General features: G+C 51.0%; 1 protein-coding gene across 1 annotated transcript in view; it reads right to left on the reverse strand.

Annotated features, from left to right (window-relative positions):
* Positions 1–12770, reverse strand: part of RIMS4 (regulating synaptic membrane exocytosis 4) — a 53659-nt gene extending 40889 nt beyond the window's left edge. The window contains exon 1 of the mRNA XM_079129642.1: positions 12430–12770. Within this exon, the coding sequence (XP_078985768.1) occupies positions 12430–12526 (97 nt within the window). The 5' untranslated portion in view covers positions 12527–12770. The remainder of the gene's footprint in view (positions 1–12429) is intronic.
* Positions 12771–20849: the final 8079 nt, after the last annotated feature.

Genomic DNA, 20849 nt, shown 5'->3' on the forward strand with positions numbered 1-20849 from the left:
CGATCCGTACGTGTGAGAGATGTAGACAGAGGCTGGGGGAAGAGAGCCACACGGTCTGGGAGAATCCTGACTTCGGCCTCGCCCCCCAGACTCCCAATCTGTGCTGGTAGCAGCATGGCCCCCAGCCACAGTCTCCCCCATCTGGAATCCCACTCTGCTGTCAAGACCCCCCGCCACAGGTCAGTTCTCCTGCTGAGGCCTCGGCCAGTTCCTGCACCTGTCATAGGAGTGATGGAATAACATTGTTGCTCCTATGGAGGCTGCGAATTCCATGAAGGCAAAGACAGGGCTTGCCTTAGGTCCCCAGGACAGGACCTGGTTATCAGCACCTGCTGGAGGAAGAAAGGAAGAGACAGAGCAGGAAGGAAGAGAGGCAGACATCAGGAATCCAGCTTGGCCCCTCGGTGGGATGAGGACAAGATCCCACCATCCCTCACCTGGGGGGCTCACAGTGTGGCAAGAGAAAAGTGACAGAAGCCACATTGTGCAGATGCTGGAGAAAAGGAACAGCAAAGCACTATGGGAATGCCCGAGAGAAGAATGGTGTGCTTCCTGGAGGAGGTGGCCTGGGCCCCTGGCAGGGGAGGGAATGGACCAAGCAGAGACACAAAGGTAGAACACTCAAATAAGACCATTAACGATGGAGAAGCTGGGCTTTTCCTGGAAGTAACAAATACTTGTAAAGCCTGGAAATGTGACGTTAAATCATCCGGCCCTGTCCAGGCCTTGGTTTCCCTGTTCGTCCTGCCCGCTTCCCACCAATACTCTCCTGAGCCAAACAAGCCACGCTTCTGAGCTGAAGAGAGTCATGCTGTGGTTCCCCTTCCTTATCCCGCCTCCTGGCCCAGCCTCCTCTTGCCAACACTCTTAGGTTGCCCCTATTCAGGCTGGAAGGGCAACAGCCACCCTGCGATTCCACCCCAGCAGCCCTCCACCAATCAGATGGAAGCTGGTGTATAAAGTCCCCAGTGCCCTCCATCCTGGGTGGGACAGCCGAGTTCATGGCAGGTGTCCGCAAACTATGGCCCGCATGCCAAATCCATCTTGCTGCCTGCTCTTGTAAATAAAGTTTTATTAGGACATGGCCTCACCCTTTCATTTACATACTGTCTGTAGCTGCTTTCTCACTAGGACTATGAGATTGAGCAGTTGCAACGGGGACCGTATGGTCTGCAGAGACAGAAATATCTGCGGTCTGGCCCTTCACAGAAGTGCGTAGAGCCCTGTTCTACAGTCTCCTGAAGCATCATCTCCAGCTGTCCTCACTCGGAGGGAACCTGCAGGATAATGCTGATTCTGGCCTCTTCCCCTGCCTGGCGTGTCCACTCTCTTTCCGGGGTTTCATTGATCACCTTGTAGACTAAAAACCATATAAAATTTCTACTCAACTGCTTTCACTTATAAAAATGGCAGCTTCTAGTGGTTAGACCTAATACTTTTACCTGAATCCTTGTTCCAGGGTCTGCTTCTGGGGGAACTCAAATAAGGACAGCAGGGTAAGTGTCCCTATGCCTTGTACAGTCATCTGCCTCCTCAGCAAAGGCCTCCCCCACCCACCCCCTAAGCTAAGGCTTGCCACGGTCTTGCTGTACACAGAATCTTCAACACCTCTGCAAGTTCCTCGTCCCTTATGACAGCACTTATTCATTCAATGAGGAAATCAAGGTCCAAAGAGGACAATGACTTGCCCAGGGTTACCCAACCAGATAACTGGCAGAAATGGAATCTCAAATCCAGGTTTTCTTATGACAAATCCAGGGCTCATGGCATGACACATCAACTATCCTCAAGCTGTCACACAGCCTCGGGCAGCCAGTGGAACTCCTGCCCACCTCTCCAGATACAGCCAGTGTTCCATGAGGATCAATGAGATCATAGCTAAAAATGCCTGTCAGACAGAGGGCTCCACATTTGCTAGGGTGAAGCAGAAGTCAGGACAGACACCCCCCCCCTTTTTTTTTGTACCAGGTCTTGAACCCAGGGGCACTTAAACACTGAGCCACATCCCCAGCCCTCTTTGTTTTATTTTGAGACAGGGTCTAGCTAAGCTTAGAGTCTCACTAAATTGCTGAGGGTGACTTTGAACTTGAGATCCTCCTGCCTCAGACTCCCAGTGCTGAACACAGACTCCCAAGTGGAGCACAGAAGGCTGGTCAATGCTGAGATGCCACCCTCCCTGAAAGCAGCCCAGCGAGCAGGCTGGGGCTGGACTATAACAGAATGTCCATGTGGCTGCTACTTCCCCTTTCCCATCCTGTGTCCCTGCCACTCACAGGTCTAACCTAAGAGCATTTCCACCATCAATCTGTATTTTGGAGTGGGTATCAAACCCAGGGCCTCATGCATGTTAGGCAAACACTCTAACACCAAAACATAACCCAGCCCATTTTATTTTAGACAGGATCTTGCTAAGTTGCTAAGGCTGGTCTCAAACTTGCAATCCTCCTGCCTCAGCCTCCTGAGTTGCTGGGATTACACACATGCATCATTGTGACCGGCTCCACAGTCTATCATTGCACAAAACCCCATGGCTCAGGTCAAGACGGTAGAGGTAGGAGAGGAGAGTGTCCCATCCTCTGTATTCCTTTCAGTCTAAAATGACTGCCAGGAGTCCAGAGAATAAGTTCAGAGAATTAGCTGTGTCACATTCCGCCTTGTTAGAGGCACCCACCAAGTCCCCTCCAGACCAGGCTGCCCAGTTCCGGGTCCCTCTGCCCCAACTCAACATGACCAACGGAAGCTGGGCAGAAGTGGCAGCTTCCTGAGGCCATATGGTTGGGGGGTGGCTGGGCCCCGGCTGGAGTGGGCTCCAGAGGCACCTGGTCCAGGCTTGGTATTGAGCCCAGGCAGATGAAAGATGTTTCCCAAGACATTTGCTAAGGAACTAATTAATTTCCATTACAGGCCCCAAATAGTGAAATATCCTCCCACCACTCCCAGGACAACTCCAGTGGCATCTACCAGGGACACCAAGTGCTGGAGATGTAAGGAGCACCCTTGATACCTCAAGTACCAGCAGAGTCCATCGTGGCTACCTGGGGCATCTGGGCTTGGGGAAGGCTCTGAGCCTGGAGTCCAGAAACATTAGTGCTGTTTCTGGCTTTGCCAAAGGCCTGCTCTGAGGTGGTGGGCAAATGGAGAGCCCTCTCTGATAATTCTAGTGGCTTGGGAGGCTGAGGCAGGAGGACTGCAAATTTGAGGGCAGCCTCAGCAACTTAGCAAGGTCCTAAGCAACTGAGTGAGACCCTGTCTTAAAAAAAAAAAAAAAAAAAAGGGTAAAGAAAGCCAGGGATGTAGCTCAGTGGTAAAGCACCTCAGCGTTCAACCCCAGCACCTGCCTGCAAAATGCTGTACTGAATTCCCAAAATGCTTATTGTAGAAATTATTCATTGACTAGTCACCAAAGATCATCTAGAGAGAAATTCTGGCAGAAAAGGCCCTTGGGGATGAAAAATGATCCTATGGATGAAAGGAGATGAAGGTGGGTTTGGACAAGCATCCTTCCTCTCTGGGAGACTCTGGTTGTATCTAAACCAAGCCCACTGGACTCTCACTCTGCAGAGAGGGTTACTGAGGTCAGAGATGCAAAAGCAGTCAGAAGAGACACTAAGATCGAGCAGCTGAACATAAATCTCCTTTCTTGACCCTAAATGCAGCCGCGCAGGCTCCAAGGGCGCACAGCAGACACACTGTCCCACTCTCCCGCCCTGCCTCCAGGCAGGTGTATGCACCACCTCTCTCAGGAAGTCTGCAATAACAGGAAAGGCAGCAGCTTCCGCTTCTGGGGTGCCTTCTGGGTGCTGCACAGGCATATTCTCAGATCCTCACAAGTGGCTCAGAACTCTTGCTGCATTTGGCAAAGGACATGGCTGAGGCCCAGATCAGTCCCATACATAGCCAGGAGACACAGCCAGCAAGCGGCAGAGACACAAACTTGGGTCTTCATGTCCCCAGAATCCATGCTTTTTATCCCAAGCCACCCCTCTCAGAGAACATCAGTTTAGTCGAGGTCCCACCTGGAAACTATGTTACTTGTCTTTGTCTTCTGATCCAGAACTGTACTTGGCTGGGTGAGAAATCCATCACACCACAGGGCCAACTCCCTGCTAAATCCCGACCTTCCCTAGAAAGTGACCAGCAACCTTCCTTAGAAACAGTTTTAACACACTGGCTGGGTAAACTCCCTTGGTGGCATCTCCCAGCACTGTGCCCTCTACCTCCATCATTCCTTTGACTTACTTCTTCCCAGGAAAGGCTTGTCCTGAAACGAACCTCCTGGTTTTAGCGCACCAGGCTGCCTACCTTTCCCAGTGCAGGAGAGGGGCCACACCCTCTCCTTCTGGTAAAAGGTGCTAGCCTGGATCCTGCATAGTCCCGGGGCTGCCTGAGCCCAGCAGCACGGCCTGACGGTTATTCGCATTGGCTCATTATTACTGGTTCAAACAGCGTCCCGAAGGATTCACAGGGTCCTCCGGGTAAGGCCCATATAAGGCAGGTAGCAGCTGAGGCTCATCTGGATCAGAGACCATAAAGGATCAGAAGGACATGAAGACTCCACTGGGGACTGAACTTGGAGCCCAGCATCCCAGACACCGGAAGGAGCACTGAAGTGAACCTCGTTTTTCTCCAGGCATTCCCGCTAACCCACTGGTCGTTAAGGTGGGACCCCTGGACCAGCAGCCTCAGGATAGCATGACCTGGGAACCTGTCAGAAACGAGTCCACCCCAGACCGAAACTCTAGGCTGGGGTCCAGCAGACTGTGCAAACAAGCCCTCTTGGGGATTCTGGGACTCACTAGAGACTGAGTAGCCCAGCTCTGCCCTATTCAAACTGACCACAGCGATGACAAACGCAGCCACTGCTGACCAAAGGCCCCTGCATGCCAGGCACTGAACACACTGCCTCGCTGGCCCCCAGCCCCTAGGACACCCAAGCCCTCAAGTCCAGCTCTGGGTGGGGTATGTCTGTGCATCTTGTCGTTTGGTCCTCACGATCACCTTTTGAAGTGTCTACTATTATTATGGCCCAGTTTGCAGAGGACACTGAACCCCAGGGAGGGAAAGCAACTCGCCCGGCATCACGCAAGTCAGAAGTGGCAGAAGTAGCAGGAAAATCAGGCCTCTAGGAGTCCAAAGCCAGTTCTTCCTGCCTCACCATGGGAGCCCCCAGAGTCCCCCTCAGCAGCACCAGCCCAGGAAGCTGCACAGCTGGGTCAGGTGAGATTCGAAGAGTGGAGGCAACAGGCAGTGGGGAGAGAAAGGGCCCTGCCCTGACTCCACAGCACCTTCCAGCCACAAGGCAAAAGGAAGCCACACTGTGCATTTAAAGGCACAGCCATCTGTGCCTGAGGAACAGCAGAGTCAGGGACTCGGGGGGCAGAAGTTCTTGGCCTCTCTCTGACTTTACCCAGTTGAAGTCCTTTCCTTTCCCATCTCTGAACCTCAGTTTCCTCACCATTGTCTACAGGCTGTGATGATCTCCACCCCCCCCATGCCCACCGTGCTCATGTCCCTGACCTCCCCTCCCCTCACCTACTCCCTCTAACCAAAAAAGTTTGCTGTTTCTTAAAGTTCACATTCACACTGACCTCAGGGCCTTTGCACAACTGCTCCCTCTGCCTGGAACACTCTTCCCCTCCTATTCCCGTTGCTGGCTCTATCATTTATGCTTCAACTCAAAGGTTGCCTTTCCTGACTACCTTACTTAATGCTCTCTCCTCCCCTATCACTGTTTTATTTTCATTCCACTTAACGCAATCTAAAATTATTTATTTTTAATTAATCGCCTGATTATCGTCTGTCTCCCTCATCCCATAATTCCATGAGAGCAGAAACCACATCTGCATTGTTCCCTGATAAATCTCCAGTGCCCAGCAGATTGTTTGGCACTGAGCAGTTAATTAAATATTGGTTGAATGAATAAATACCAGACAAGAAAATCTGGACTCAGAGGTCAGAACCCTGGACCCTTGACATGTGACCTTTGCTAGCCACTCTGCCTCTTGGAGCATCAGTTTCCCTCCTTGCCTACTAAAGAGAACGGACAAGATGCTCTCCAAGGGTCCTTCCAGGACTGCGAGTCTTGGAAAGCTAGACCTGGAACCTACCCAGTTGGCCTATCCAAAGCAGGCAGCTGGCCAGGGTCCGGCAGCAGGTGCCCTCTTCCCACCTCCACCCGTGTCCCTGCCCAGCCACGCAGTCCCTTCACTCCCCCACCGCAGAAACTGTTAATGAAGTGCGCACTGCTAAATGCAGTTACAATTACGGGGGCTAAGAATAAGGCGCTGACATCAGCCTCGTCAGTTTCCGAGTGAATCAGAAGGGGAGGGGGGAGGAAGAAGAAGGGGGGATAGCGCTCCGGAGCTGTCAAGTGGAAATAGCACAGCGTTAAATATAATCCAGCACTGGCCTACATCGGTCTGGAGAGGCAGGTGATAGCTGGGCCCCCAGGGCCAGGGCAGACAACTGGATGATCCTTCAAGAAGCCAGGCCGTCGCAGCAGCTGCTGGCCGACTGTGATGGGATCATCCGGGAGCCAGGAAGGCACTCCAAGGGGCTGGAGAGAACTACAGTGTGAGGCAGTGGACCCTGCAGGACACATGTGAACCTGAACAGGACCCTGCACCCTGGCCTTTGTCACTTGTTATTGTGACAGTAGAGCCCCTGACGACCGCAGAGCCCTTGCCCAGCATAGGCAGAAAGTGGCCGCCAGCCAAACACAGCTGGGCTGTGCACACTGCTCCAGCTGCTTGACTTTCCTCATCTGCAAAATGGGCACATTTGCAGCAGTAGCTACCTTTTGGGTTGCTATCAGATTAACTGAGGTCATGCAAAGCACAGAGCACGGCTGAGCAAGGCCCTCGGTCATTTTATTTCTACCACCCTGAGATGCTCGGACCAAGAGCGCTGGGAAGGTTGAGATTTGCTTGAGGTCACAGGGCAGGTGTGGAGTCAGATTCAAGCTCAGCTGTCATTCCACTACAGAAACACAGGCTGACCGGGGGACCTGGGGGCACGGGTCACTCTGGGAGATGGCACACTATTCTCAGCACACTCTCCAGAAGTGGCACCTTTCCAACAGTTTCCAAAAGACACCCGGAAGTGAGGGCTGTTAGGGTAGAAGAAAGGCCCCAAGACATGGGAGAAGGGCAGCTCAGGGCGAGGCTTCCTTCCATTCCGCCTCTCCTCCGCACTTCGCCCGCCCCCCACTCAGCCTGCAGTTGGAACTGGCTCTGCCTCCTTCTCCACCCACCCCCAGGCCCAGAGGCAGAGCCTCTTCCCCAAAGGGAGACAAGGAGGAGGGGCCTTCCTCCCAGCTTCCCACCAAACCCAGCCAGGTGGGCCCCTGGCAACTGCAAGCCCAGGAAGCTGGAGCCAGGAGTCTAGGAGCTCCAGGACAGGGAAGGGGGAGCGCCCAAGGGAGGGGACTGCAGGGAAGAGCACCAAAGGCGCAGAGCAGACCACAGGCCAAGGATCCAAGGATCGGTGCCATGCAGAGGGGTGAATCCTCACGCCCCTAATTTTCCTGAGATACTTCTGTCAGAAAATTTGATTAAAGTAAAGTGGTATGGGTCCACACTGTCACCCCACCCTCAGACTTGATTCTCTACCATGCTTCAGTTATCCAAATCTAGAAGAGTTCCGCCCAGCTCCCAAAACATAAAGGAGACTGCACACCAGGTGGCAAATGGGAGGGGGGCATTGGTGGGGGTGGAGCAGAAGTGGCCTGCCCCAAGGAAAGGGTAGGAGTGGAGGCTTTAAAGCCTCAACCTCAAGCCTTCAGGTGGCCCTCATCACGAAGGACCCCCTCACCCACCCGGCCCAGCCCCCCTACAGAGCTGAAGGGCTCCCTCTGTTCCCACATCTTCAGAGGAAGGGGAGGGACAACAGGACATTTTGCTTCCCAGAAAAAGCACAGGTCAAATTTCAAGGACAAAAGTTAGCACTTGGTCTGAGAAAGCAAACTCTACAAAACAGTGTGAATGGGGGTGGGGGTGGTCCAGAGTGTTCACTCCAGGTGCCTGGGGGTGGGGACAGGGACAACTCTGATTGCCCCTGCCAGGATCTGTCTGGCAGGATATGAGTACCTCCGCTCCACAACCCAGAAGTAACTCAGACAACCTCCTCCATTTCTCCTCTGTCCAAACAGGGGGGAGGGAGGCTGTGGTACTAATTTGTGGGTCCCACCCACCATGCCCCCCCCCCCCCACTGCATCAGATTTGGTCTGAACGGAAGAGGGAGGTGCCATGAAGGGTTTTCAGCCCAGAGATGTGGCCCAAACCGTTAGGAGAGGGACTGGTAGCCGGCTGGTGTTGCCATGGCAACTTCCTCCCTGCACTGGATCGAAGCATCCATCCTCTGGGCAAATCAGAGCTGGCTGCTCCAACTTCTCCGCCCTTCTCCTGGGCGGGCGGGGGAGAACCAGACGCTGCAACCACTTGGTCAGGCTCAGGAACACCATGGCCAATTTCAGACCCCAGTGCTACAACTTCCTTGGCATCTCCTAGAAAAGAGATCCAACCCTGCTCCCAGCTATGCCCCAGGACAGAGTGGCAGGGCCCGACCTGTAGATGTGGTGCAAATGAAGTGGTCAGAGAACGCTCGGAAATGGGCAGCCAGAATCCTTCCTACCCTCTTGTTTGACACACAAGACCCCCAAGTCTCCATTTTTAAACTGCTTCCAAGAAGGAGGGTCTAGCTCTACCTTAATAATAATAAAGGCAATAAAATTTGCCTAGTAATATTATTAATACTAACATTTTGAGGATCAAAATTTTACCTGCCCAAACCCACAAATTCTTCTTTATAGTCATGCTCAGAAACAATTCTCACCTGGCATTAAGATAGAGCAAAGGGAACATGTATTGCAATCTACCTAGTGCCAGGTTCTGTTCTTTGAACAGCAAGCAGTATGTTAATTAAAAGCACAGATGCTTGAGTCAAAGTGCCCAAGTTCAAATAGTAACTCCCTCATTTCCTGGCTGAGTGACCTTGAATGAGTTACTAAGTCTGTGCCTCAGTTTTCTCATCTGAAAATGGGAATGTTAATAGGATATTAAATTTTATGGGAGTACTATGAGAAACACAGACCCTATGAGGGTTCCTGCTATTATTTATGTCCTCATACAGATGACAAAACTGGGTCTCATGTCCAACTCCTCCCCATTCCAAACTTGTCCAATCACAAACTCAGTGTCAACAAGGCTGAGCAACAAATACACAGGCACAAAAATGCCCTGGTGCCTGCCTCTCTAAAGCCCCAGCATCCTTGGGAAAAGGGGCAAAGAAAACATTCTAAGAAAAGCACTCAGAACACAGAAGATGCCCATTGACAGGAATCTAGGAACCTGCAGTGACCAGTGTCCTGGGCCACATGGTAGCTAGAAAAGTGGGGGAAAAAGTGGGCAGCTTCTTTTGCCCACCCCAGTGTCCAACGCAGGAATATGCTCTGCCCCATTTAAGGCTAATGGAAAGGAGGGGGGAAAAGTCTCCTTCTTAGCCATTCCTCATGAAACTAGCGGAAGAGAGGCATATGAGCCCCAAAGATGCTATGACTTGATTTGGAGGATGGGAAAGGAGCATTCGATATGAGTCGGAAGGAGCAACAAAGGGAAGTCTCCCAGATGAGCAGAGGCCTGTCAGGGACACACTCCTGAGACACAGCCATCAGAGACAGACCAGGCAGTAAGAGGGCAGCAGGAGGGGGCAGAGACAGGTGAAGCCAAGCCTGCACCTGACAGCCTTCTGCCCAAGCCAGCTCCGTCCAGGAGCCCAGAGACTCCCAACTGCTGTTAGAAATTAGTTCAGCCTAGTACTGTTCTAAAGGATGTATCCAAAAGGCTTCTTTTAGAAGGAAATTAATGACTGAGAACAGCAAGAAAAATTAAGCACCAAGACAACATTCCCTACTTCCGACTTTTACCAGACACTCATTATTCTTCCGGAAATAAAAGTTGACTTTCTCCCTCCCCCTCCCAAACGCCAGGCAAACCTCAAGATGAGCAGACAGTGAGCTCAAAATGCCTACAATGAACTCACAGCCAACAGCTACTCCCTGAGGCCTCCTCACCTGGGCACCATCTTCTACACAGTGAGATCTAGCTTTTTAAAACCATCCTCTTTCAAAAAAAGGATTATTAGTCTTCTGAAACGAGAACAGAGAAGTGATTTTAGTCTCAGATTTGTACCTGCTACATTGGTTGACCTTGGGTTATAAACACACAAAAGCATACACACACACACACACACCAGGGTTTTATACACACACACACATACACACACCCCCACACACAAAAGCATGCACATACACACTCACATGTACACAAATACACACCCACACCCGCCCACCTGGAGTATAGAAGGGAGTGGACAAGATGATTTCTACATCGCTTCCAAGTGCAACACTTAAGAACTTAGAGAAACCCACTTGAAAACAATATAAGGTGAACCTTTAAAAATATCACTAATATTACATGAAGTGAAACCTAGAGCAAACCACCTGCAGCCAGGGTGTCTGACCCATGACATGGAGTATGACTCTGGAGAAAAACAAACTGTGCCTGCCTCCAGAGCTCCCGCAAATCCAGGCTCCTGCCCAACCGGGTTCCTGAGACCTAAGTGGCCTGCTGAACTTCAGGAGTGTCTGGCCATCAGCCAAGAGTTGGGAGCCAGCTCACCTGGGCTAGAGGGGGTTCCTGTCCCAGCTTTTTCTCTGCAATTGTCACCTTCTCCATACCCCCCAGCTAACCTGATCTCCTCACTCCAATTTTGCTCTACTGGAGACCACTGCATTAGGAAGACCCCTCAGCTATTTCAAGGGGACAGTTAAACCTCTGGGCCACAATTATTTGCTCTGTAAAATGGGGATCCCATAAAATGGCTCTGCAGTAGCAATCTTACCCCAACTCCCACCTAAAGGTCAACAGCAAAACAGGTCTATCAGGGGTCTGCCCCATGCATCACCAGCCCACGCATTTTGGAGAACTTTCCTTTTCCCCACCTGCTTCCTAGAGGTGAGTACCCATCACCCACCACTCCATTCCTTGGCAGAACCCAGACAGAAGGGTTCACCAGACAGGGGTCCCAGCAGGTAGGGAGTAGAAACCTGGACCCCTGAACTCCCTAGAACTAGGCGAAATTTTGTAGATGGTGCACATATGCATTTTGGGGAGAGAGAGTCCATATTTTCATCAGTCTCAAAAGTCTAAATGAAACCTTCTGGCTCCTCCCCAACACATACTCTCCTCTCCTTTTGTCCCCTCGCTGAATTCAAATACTCTCAGATTTTCAGCTCACAAAATACTTTTAACTCCACCCTCACACCATACAAAACCTGTGTCTGAGGCCTTGTCAACCCCATTTTCACAAATGAGAAAAACGGAGGCTGGAGTGGGGGTCGGGTCATGTCTTGCCCAAGGTCATGGCTCATAAGAATAAAGACTGAAACCTGATTCTGACTTTCAGGCTAGCACTCTTTGGGGAACTCTCGCCCAAGCCTTCTAGCTACCCCACCTGTTGTTGGATTCACTTCCTCACCCCAAAACCAAATCTGGAGCTCTCAGGTTCCCTCTCCCTGGTCTCCGGGCCCCCAAAAGCGGGTTTCCGGGAGCCTCCCGCCCCTGGGGCTTTGGCAAAGGGTGCGCACAGGCCTAGGAGCAGGAGGTTCCAGGCCTTAGGATGGTGGCCTGGTTCATCCCACCCAAAAGGGCCACTCCAGGGACAAGAGCACGTGAGGTCAGGGGCACACACTAGCGGGAGCGCAAGTGTAGAGTTGGCGCCGCCTTACACCTCCCTCGGGGAAGACGCGGAAGAAAGAGGAGGAAAGGCCATCACCTGGCAGGTTTCCGGCACCTGCCCCAGTCAGATAAGAATCAGGAGTCCCCAGTCCCAGACTGTGGGGGAAGGGGAGAAGAGGCAAATGGGGGCGCTCTAGGCCTTGGGCGCCAGGCCGGGGTCTTGGGCTGGGAGCCTTTGGGTGCAGCCAAGACAAAGATGGAGAGGCACGGTCTGTGCGCCACCTCCAATGGCGGGGGGCGCGCCGGAGCTCCAAAGGTGAAGCGGCCGAAGCCCCCGGGTTTGAAGAGTGGGCACATTCTAGAGACAGGGATGGTGGCAGGTCAGATCCAGAAACAAGACAGGGGGCATCTGGTAGGCGCAGGTGAGTAGGGAGAATTGGGTCCAGGCGACCCGAGGGCCCACCTGCGAGAGAGGTGATGATCTAGGAGCCCCTGGGGGGAGTCTAGAAGAGAGGCCATCCCAGAGCCCTGTAGTCCCGCGGAAAGGGAAGGAGACCCTGGGGACGCCTCCCCGAGAGGGGCTGGGGAGGAGAAAAGACGGAGGCCACCTCTAAGGGGGCACCGGATCCAGGAGGGGGCCTCTGGATCTGGATCCCGGGACACCCGGGTGTCGGGGGCGGGCCGCGCGCTTACCCGCGTCTTCGTCGTCGAAGGAGTTCATGCACGGGAAGTAGATGGCGAGCGCCTCGAAGGAGGCGGACAGGCTGAGGCGGCTCTGCGAGCGCTCCATGCCCGCGCCGGCGCCGGGCGCCTCGGCCGCGGCGGCGGCGGCGGCGGCGGGCGGCTTGGGCAGCTTGGCCGCCCCATTCTTGACGCGGAGTACGGCGCGCGGCGTGGTGGCGGCGGCCCGGGGCCGGCCCGGGGCTCCGCGGCGGGGCTGGCGGGCGCGGCGGGGCCGGCGGGCAGGCGGGCGACAGGCGGGCCGGGCGCTGGCGGCGCGCGGAGCCGGAGGCGCGCTGTGCTCCTGGCGGCGGTGGCGGTGGCGGCGGCGGTGGCGGTGGCGGCGGCGGTGGCGGCGCAGCGCGCTCTGGCCCGCGGCGCCCCCCGCCGGCCGCGCGGGGCGGGCTCGGAGCGGCGCGCCGCAGCCAATCGGCGCCGCCCGGGGGAGGGGGCGCCGCCGGCGGGGCGTGGGAGCCGGAGGGTGAGGGCTGCGCCCGGCTCCTGCCCCGCAGCCAGCGCAGGTGTGCGCGCCGGGAGCCAGGCGCGCGGTGAGACAGGCTGCGCCTGGGTCCTGTGGCGAACCTCCTGCCCGCCCCAACCCCCACTCTCGGCCCTCAGAGCCGCCCAGATTCAGGTGTCCAGTCACTGACCCAGACAGGCCTTCACCCAGTGACAGACACGCCTTCGGAAGGACCACACTCAGAGACCGGCACAGGCCCCCGGCACTCGGACTTTCGCACGGAGACCCTCAGAAGCACTCGCACACCCACAGCGACACATTGATTCTGCAAGAAGGCAGCACAGATGCCTTGAGACTCAGGGGCAGATGTCTGGACAGACACACCCAGACTCATTCATAGACGTCTGGACAGACAAATCTATGGACACACACAGACTTGCACAGAGACCCACACAGGCACCCTCAGACTGGCACGCAAGGACCTGCAGACACACTAGGAGCGACAGGCAGGACACCCTGGCACCCAGCATCCCACACAAGGGAGAGTCTCAGATCCCACAAAAACCGTGAAAGGTGGGCCAGGCATACACACTCTTGTCCACCCACACTGCCTCACAACACCCTAGAATTCAAGCACACAGACATATTACAGTTGGACGAACACACAGCGCCAGACTCCTGCACACACTCGTTGCCCCTCCCCCTTTGACCACCTCACCGCTGTCAAACACTTGGACAGACACCCGAGGATTGGCACATGCACACACGGAGACAACCACACAGTCTCAGTCACTCCCAGTAACAGATACATTCTGATGCTCAGACACCCTCAGACTCCCAGGACTCTGAGCAGGCTCACACTCACACACTCTCCCACGTATGCACCCGCAGTGAGTACAGTCCTCACACTCACACCCACAGCTCAGACACTTAGAGCCCCAGGACGGAGCAAAGCACAGTGGGAACCCCACACTGCACTCCCTGGCCTGACCCAGGACCCTCTGCTCCCCACCCACTCAGCCAGGCCCCATAGGCTCACCTGCCCAACTGCCCCCTCCCATCTTGAAAAACAACAGCCATTTATTCGCTCTCAATTCTGTAGACCTCTAGAAGCCTGGGCAGCTTCAGCTGCTTCTCCATTTAGGTTCCTACAAGATATTGGTCAGGCTGGGCTCTTATCTGCAAGCTCTGGAGAAAAATCTGCTTCCAAGATCATTCAGGATGTTGGCAGGATTTGATTCCTTGTGGTTACAGGACTGAGGTCCCTGATCCCTGTGGGGTGTTGGCCAGGAGTCGATCTCAGCTCCTGGAAGTGGATCTCTGGCCCTTGTACATGATCCCAACCATCTTCAAGGCTACCATAGGTATCAAACTCTTCACATCCTTTGAATCTCTTCTAGCTTCCATCTGTTCTCTAGCCTGACAACATGCTTGCTCGTAAAGGGCTGTGTGATTAGATTAGGTCTATCTGGATAATCGCCTTTGATGTATCATGAAACATAATCGTCGTAGTGATATCTTATCCCAGTCACAGTTTCTACCCACGCTTAAACAGGAGGGGATTATATAAGGGCAAGGATCACTGGATCATTCTTAACAATTCTGCCACACATTCTGTAAAGTGCCTAGCTCGGTGCTTGGCACAAGGGGTGTCCTGAGCCCTTGACCCTTCTCAAGGACCAGACTTAGGCCTTGAGAGCAAGCAGCAGTGTGCGTTGGTTAAGAGTGCTCTGCAGAACTCTTTTTTCCAGTTATTCAGACCATAAATCCTCAACTTCCCTCATATAGCACACAACAACCATCGACAGTTCCTGACAATTCTACACCCAAAGTGTATCCAGAAACTGACCACTTGTCTACCAAAAACCTTCCCACGGCTTCCCTCTCACTCGAGGTCAAAGTCCAAGTTCCACGTTCTCCCCAGTCCTAACTTCATTGCCTCCGCTACCTCTCCATTCTCATCTCCAACATGTCCTCTGGCTCACTGGGCTCCAGACCTCTGTTCCCTCTGCCTCAAACACTCTCCCTTGCAGAAAACCATAGGGCTCACTCTAATGTTCAAACGCCACTTTCCTGGTAAAGTCTTTGCTTGTCACCCTTTGTAAAGTAGCAGACACCCCTCCCTGAAATGCCAAATCCTCCATTCCTTGCTTCACTCTCTCCCCATGGGACACATCCCATGTATGGGGAGGGGAGGGGATGTATGTGCACACATGCCCACATACACATTTGTATGTGTGTATATATACATATTTTTCTTGTTTGTTATTATCTCTCTTTCTCTCCCCAGGCCCAGAACATAGGAGAAGGCCTGGTTAAAAGGTGGTGCTCTATAACTAGCTGTGGATTAGATGAAGAAACTCACACTGGCTTTGAAGGAGGTATCCTTACACCCCTCTCCCACACTTTACAGACGAAGAGTTGAGGCTCACAGAGGGAAATTCACTTACTCAATATCACAGGGAGCGGACAGGAGATTGGAGCCTAATTCCAAAGTGTGTCCTTTCTGCAACTCTGCTTGGCCTCCTAAGACCAGAGCAGAGGGAGAGCAGCATGTGGGAGGAGACGTAAGGGCAATGGGAAGGCCAAGGAAGAAGCCAGGAGACTCAGGGACCCAAGAGGACTGTCCAGAAAGCCAGCAGTGAGATTCTCAAGGAGCAGGCATGAAAGAAAGCCATCCTGGGTGCCCAGCCAGGCAAACCTTGATGTAGCCCCTGCTGACACCTGCTGGCAACACATGAGATCCACAGAGTTAGAACTGCCCAGCAGAGCCCTCCCCAAACTACTGACCACGGAATAAATGGTTGTCATGTAACGCTGCGAAGTTTGGGGCTCACATCTTACACTACAATAGAATAGTGGCTTTGAGCAAGTGAATTAATCTCTCTGGGCCTTGGTTTCTTCAATTGTACAACAGGGACAAAGTCTTACACTGTGGGTGTCACCATCAAGAAGTCCATAAATGTGAAGCTCTTAGAACAGTGCCCAACACAGGAAGTGCTCTGCAGGTGGGAGCCATTACTACGAAAGGACCCCATAGCTCACCTCTCAGAGCTAGAAGGAATCTGAAATATCATCCAGCCCCCTCAACCCGGAGAGAGGGAAACTGAGATCCCCAAGTGCAAGGGACTGTCTTGAGCCATAGAGTACACAGGGAGAGCTGTTGCCAGAACACAGGTCTCCTTACCTGGGCCCATGCTCTTCCTACTACGTTCCAAGTCACCTACTCACCTGGCAAGAGTGACTGCATGAGGTTAGCTGTGCAAAGGAGGAAAGCCAGCCTGAGAAAGCTAAGCAGGCCTTGGGCCAACAGTCTCGGCAGCAGACTGCCTGGTGTGATTTCTTCTCTCTTGGTTAGTGCATGTCTAAAATTCCACCGGGAGTTTGGGCCTGGAAGCATAAGTCTTTGATGCCTTATAAATATGTAGTTTCCCATGGGAAGTTTAAGTGGTCAGCATTTGCACCTGCTGTGAATAATTCGTTCTCAGAACAAGCTTGGCAGTGGGGGCTGCTTCAGATTGCAGATGGGGGAAATGGCAAATGTGGATCCAGGAGAAGGAAGAGATGAGAAACCAGAGACAAATCCCCGGTTTGAGCTTTATAATCCCATGAGATGGAGGATGACAAAGGGTCAGAGAGGTCGCCTGGAGCTGAAGAAGTACTGCCTGATGAATTTAAGTGCCTGTTCTTACTTAGGCTGTGTGACCTTAAGTAAGTCTCTTCAGGGTTCTCGTCAAAAAATAAGGATAATGAACACTCACTTTAGAAAGTCATGGTGATGATTAAATGTATGGAGAGTACCTGGCATCTAGTAGATACTTACTAGGTACATTCATTGAGTAAAAGTTCCAAGCGCCCACTGCAAGCAGTCTGTACCCAACCCTCGGAATACAGGGATGAGAGAACAGACCTGGCTTCTGCCTTCATAGTTTACAGTTTGGCAACATTAAACAAATAATTATACCAATAATTACTTAATGACATTATCTAGTACTTTCACTATAATGATTTTAGTTACAATTGTAATAAATGCCTTAAAAGATATCCAGAGTATCTTATGTTCTTTATAGTGCCTGTATGTGCCTGCGAGTGGGCGGGGACTCTCACTCAGCCTTGGAGATCAGGAGGGCTCCCCGGGGTCGGGATGCTTAAGATGGAAATGTTCCCTGCTTTGAGCCTAGTACTGTCTGGTCCTGTTCTGGCCCTGAAGATATATCAGTAAGGAAAATAAAGTCACTGCCTTCACATTTGCATTTTGAAATTATCCTGGGGCTGCTCTGGGGAGAGGGGAATGGGTTAAATGAATTCAGAAGGTGACCCTCCCCTGCTTCTCTTCAGTTAAGTTCTGATTTGAACCAAAAAGCCATTGACTGTTGTTCTGCTTCCTCAGCAGAGAAAGATGACTGGGAAAGAATGCCCTGAAGGGAAGGTGACGTGGAGGAGGTTGGGGGACCACAGACTCTGAGGCAGCATGAAGGCTGTGGTCAAGATGTGGGTGGGAGGAAACAAAAGCCCAGGACTGAGGGGATGGCTTAGCATGAGGAAGTTGCAGAGATCACTGGAGCAGGAATAGGAGCCGACCAAACAGGATGAGGGACAAAAACAACTGAATTTCTGAGCATCCAGAGAAAACAGCACAGGTGGATGGAACCCTCCTCTTCATGCACCTCTCCTCACAGCTGGAACCTGAGGGAAGTGGCCCCTAGCATTTGCATAATTAGCAAGACCCAGGGGTGGCTTTCCTGTGAGTGTGTGTGACATCTCTACTTACACGTGCATGTCTCTGAATAGGGGGGCATTTCTACTTATCTTTGTTCTTGCTGCATGGCAATGACCTTGTCTCTGAACATGTCTTTCAAGGTGTGTGTTGTGTTAAGCATGTCCCATCTGGCTTTAAATGCAACACGCATCCTGATATCTGAATGCACTGGGATGTAGGAGAGAGAAAGACAGGCAGACGAGACAGAATAGTGTCTGTGCACTGGGCCCACGTGTCCTGATCTTAGTGTGGTTCTGCATCTGCTTGAGCATATCTGTGCTTATGTCTTCTACTGACGGCATGTCCTTCTCTACACCTGCCTTGTCTCCAAAAGGGTATTGGTGTCCGTGTGGGTTTAACTGGGTTGTGTGGACTGTGCTTGTGTATAGTGTAAGATTTCTGTTCTTGTCCACATTTGTGTGTTTGTGTGTCTGGTTGAGATGAGTGAATCCTTTGTTGGGCATGAATGTTGCTATGTGTGATCTTGCCTTGCAGACTGGGAGCTGAAAGGGGAACTCTTGTGTTTTCTTAGATTAATTTATGCTTTCAAATGGCTAATACATAACTTAGAGATAATAAGGATAGAGATATTAAGATCTTTTATAAACTAAAAGTACCAGCCAGGGGCGGTGGCACACACCTGTAATCTCAGCAACTCAGGAGGCTGAGGCAGGAGGATCACAAGTTCAAGGCCAGTCTGAGCGAATTAATGAGACCCTGTCTCAAAAAATAAACAGGGATGGGGATGTAGCTCCGTGGTAGAGAACCTCCCAGGGGCAATCCCCATTACTAGGAAAAATAAATAAATCCCCTAACTACTTGCCTAACCATTCACTTATTCTTTCATCCATCCACCCATTCATCTCAATCACACTGACATTTAGTTGCAATGTAGATTTTTCTCTTAGGCAAATTACCAAATTTCTCTGTCTCAGTTTTCTCCTCTATAAAATAGGGATATTAAAGGTAGCAGCATGATAGGCTGGAGATGTGGGTGGGCATATGAGTGACATAATGCAAATTAAACAACAAGTTGCATAGGTTGCATAGCACATAGTAAGCACTCCCTGTCTTAACCATCATGATGTCTGACTATCATGGTGTTCAGTCTATTTCAGCAAATTCTCAGCAATTCTCTAAGCTCCACCCCTGAGCTAGAAGCTGGTGAGGCTGGTAAGTGCCTTTGCCACTGCCTTTTACATGACCTTGGATAAGTATGCCATCTCTGAACATAGCAAGTGGGTAAAACGCCCTTTCCCTACTTCCTATGGAGAGTCTAGATGAACCTGCAGAGTCATTCACAGTTATGTAGTGGGCCAGGGGACACTCCAAACACTCTCAATGGCAAGGACCTATGCTGGGTCACTTAGAGGCTCAGGCAAAGCAGACCTGTTAGCACTGCAGGACTCAGTCCTCTGCCTCCTGCTACCCCCTCCCATCGTTTCCAGGCTCTGTTCTCCACCTGGAAAGCACCCACTGGGGAGCCCAGGGCAGGGTACACCCTCTTCACATCTCCAAAAGGGGTATATCACTATTTGGTGAAGGGGTTTATGGTTAATCTAAAATGAAAAAGAAAAAGAGAAAAGAGGAGACAATGAGTAGAGACAGAGATTAGAGAAGAGACTTGGGACACCATAATAGAGACCTACAAAGAGACAAAAGAAGCAGAAGCTAAAAGGAGCAGGCAGGAAGGCAGAGGGAAGGAAGCAAGCTATCCTACAGACCTGGTTTTGTCTGCCCTGGAGCATGACTCCACCTGCAGCAGCCCTGGGACAAGAATTGTCACTCCTCTCAGGTCATCCTCCACCAACATGCACACACGCACACTCACACTCATACACGCAAGTGCACACACTCACATGCACACACACGCTCATCCACACACACTCACCGAGTGGAGGAAAAGGCCAGGAACCTCCTGCCTCACCTTAGGCCATGCTTAAGCCACATTGCCTTCGGATCAGTTTCCCTGTTTGGACAATAAGCCCCCAGACCTCATTCAGTGGTTTTAAGGTTAAATGGGATAATGGATACAAAAGAGTTTTAGGAATAATGGGAAAATTTGGGAAAGAAACTTTTGTACTCAGTGAGCTGATTTTATGACTCATAAGGAAAAAATAAGCATAAAATGGTCAGGAAAATGTGGGGTTGGAGAAACTATGGAAGAACAATGAGAGACAATGACCCCATCAGATAGTAAAACATTCTACAACATTCTACAGTAAGGTTTTTCAAAGGTTAAAATAGATAAATTCTTTAATATATAAAAAGTTCTTACAAAACAATATAAAAGGCCCAATTACTATAGAAAATGAGAAAGGACATTAATAGGCAATTCAAAGGAAAAAGAAGTACAAGTGACTTATAAGTAGTAAAAAGCCTTGTAGCACTTCTCACAATTAATGGAATGTCAGCTAAAACAAAAGTGGGGCATTCTTTTCAACCTGTTAGTCTAAGAAGAAACTGCTTGAAAACCAACTGTATGGGAGAAGGGAGTGGGGACATAGAGTCACACATTGCTGTGGGAATTATAGACTTATCGATGGAAACTTTGGAGATTAATTTGTTAGTATCTTTCAAAATATTCAAACCCACAAACCATGTAACTCAACAATTCAGTAGTTAACACAATTCCACTTCCAGGAATTTGTTCTACATTCTAAGATATATTTGCACACATGCACAAAGATAGTATATACAAGGATTTTTTTTTATAAAATTATAATAGAAAGAGATTGTAAACAAGCTAAATGTCCATCAAACAAACTGTAATGTATCCACCCTGGGAAATTCTATAGTCATTAGAAAGATTAAAAGTAGATCCAGATATGTTGATGTCCAAGATAGATGACTAAATAAAAAGCAATGTTGAATAGCGTGTATAGTATGATCCCATTCGTGTCCCCAAAAGATATTTATATATGTATTTAAATACATATCTTTGAATAGGCACACAAATTTCAGAAGTGACACATAGCAGCTATTAATGGTGATTTCCTCATGGAAATAAGACTGAAAACTTTTGGGTGGGAGTCTATGTTTGGCTTCATGCCCTTCTCTAGGATTTTTTAATTTTAATCATGAGCATGTGCTGTTTTGAATTAAATAATCTTAAGCACATTCTTTATATAAAGAGAGGTCAGCATTAATGATTGGTAAATAAAATGCAGTACT

This window comes from Sciurus vulgaris (assembly GCF_902686455.1).
Source record: "Sciurus vulgaris genome assembly, chromosome: 2".
NCBI classification, from domain to species: domain Eukaryota; kingdom Metazoa; phylum Chordata; class Mammalia; order Rodentia; family Sciuridae; genus Sciurus; species Sciurus vulgaris.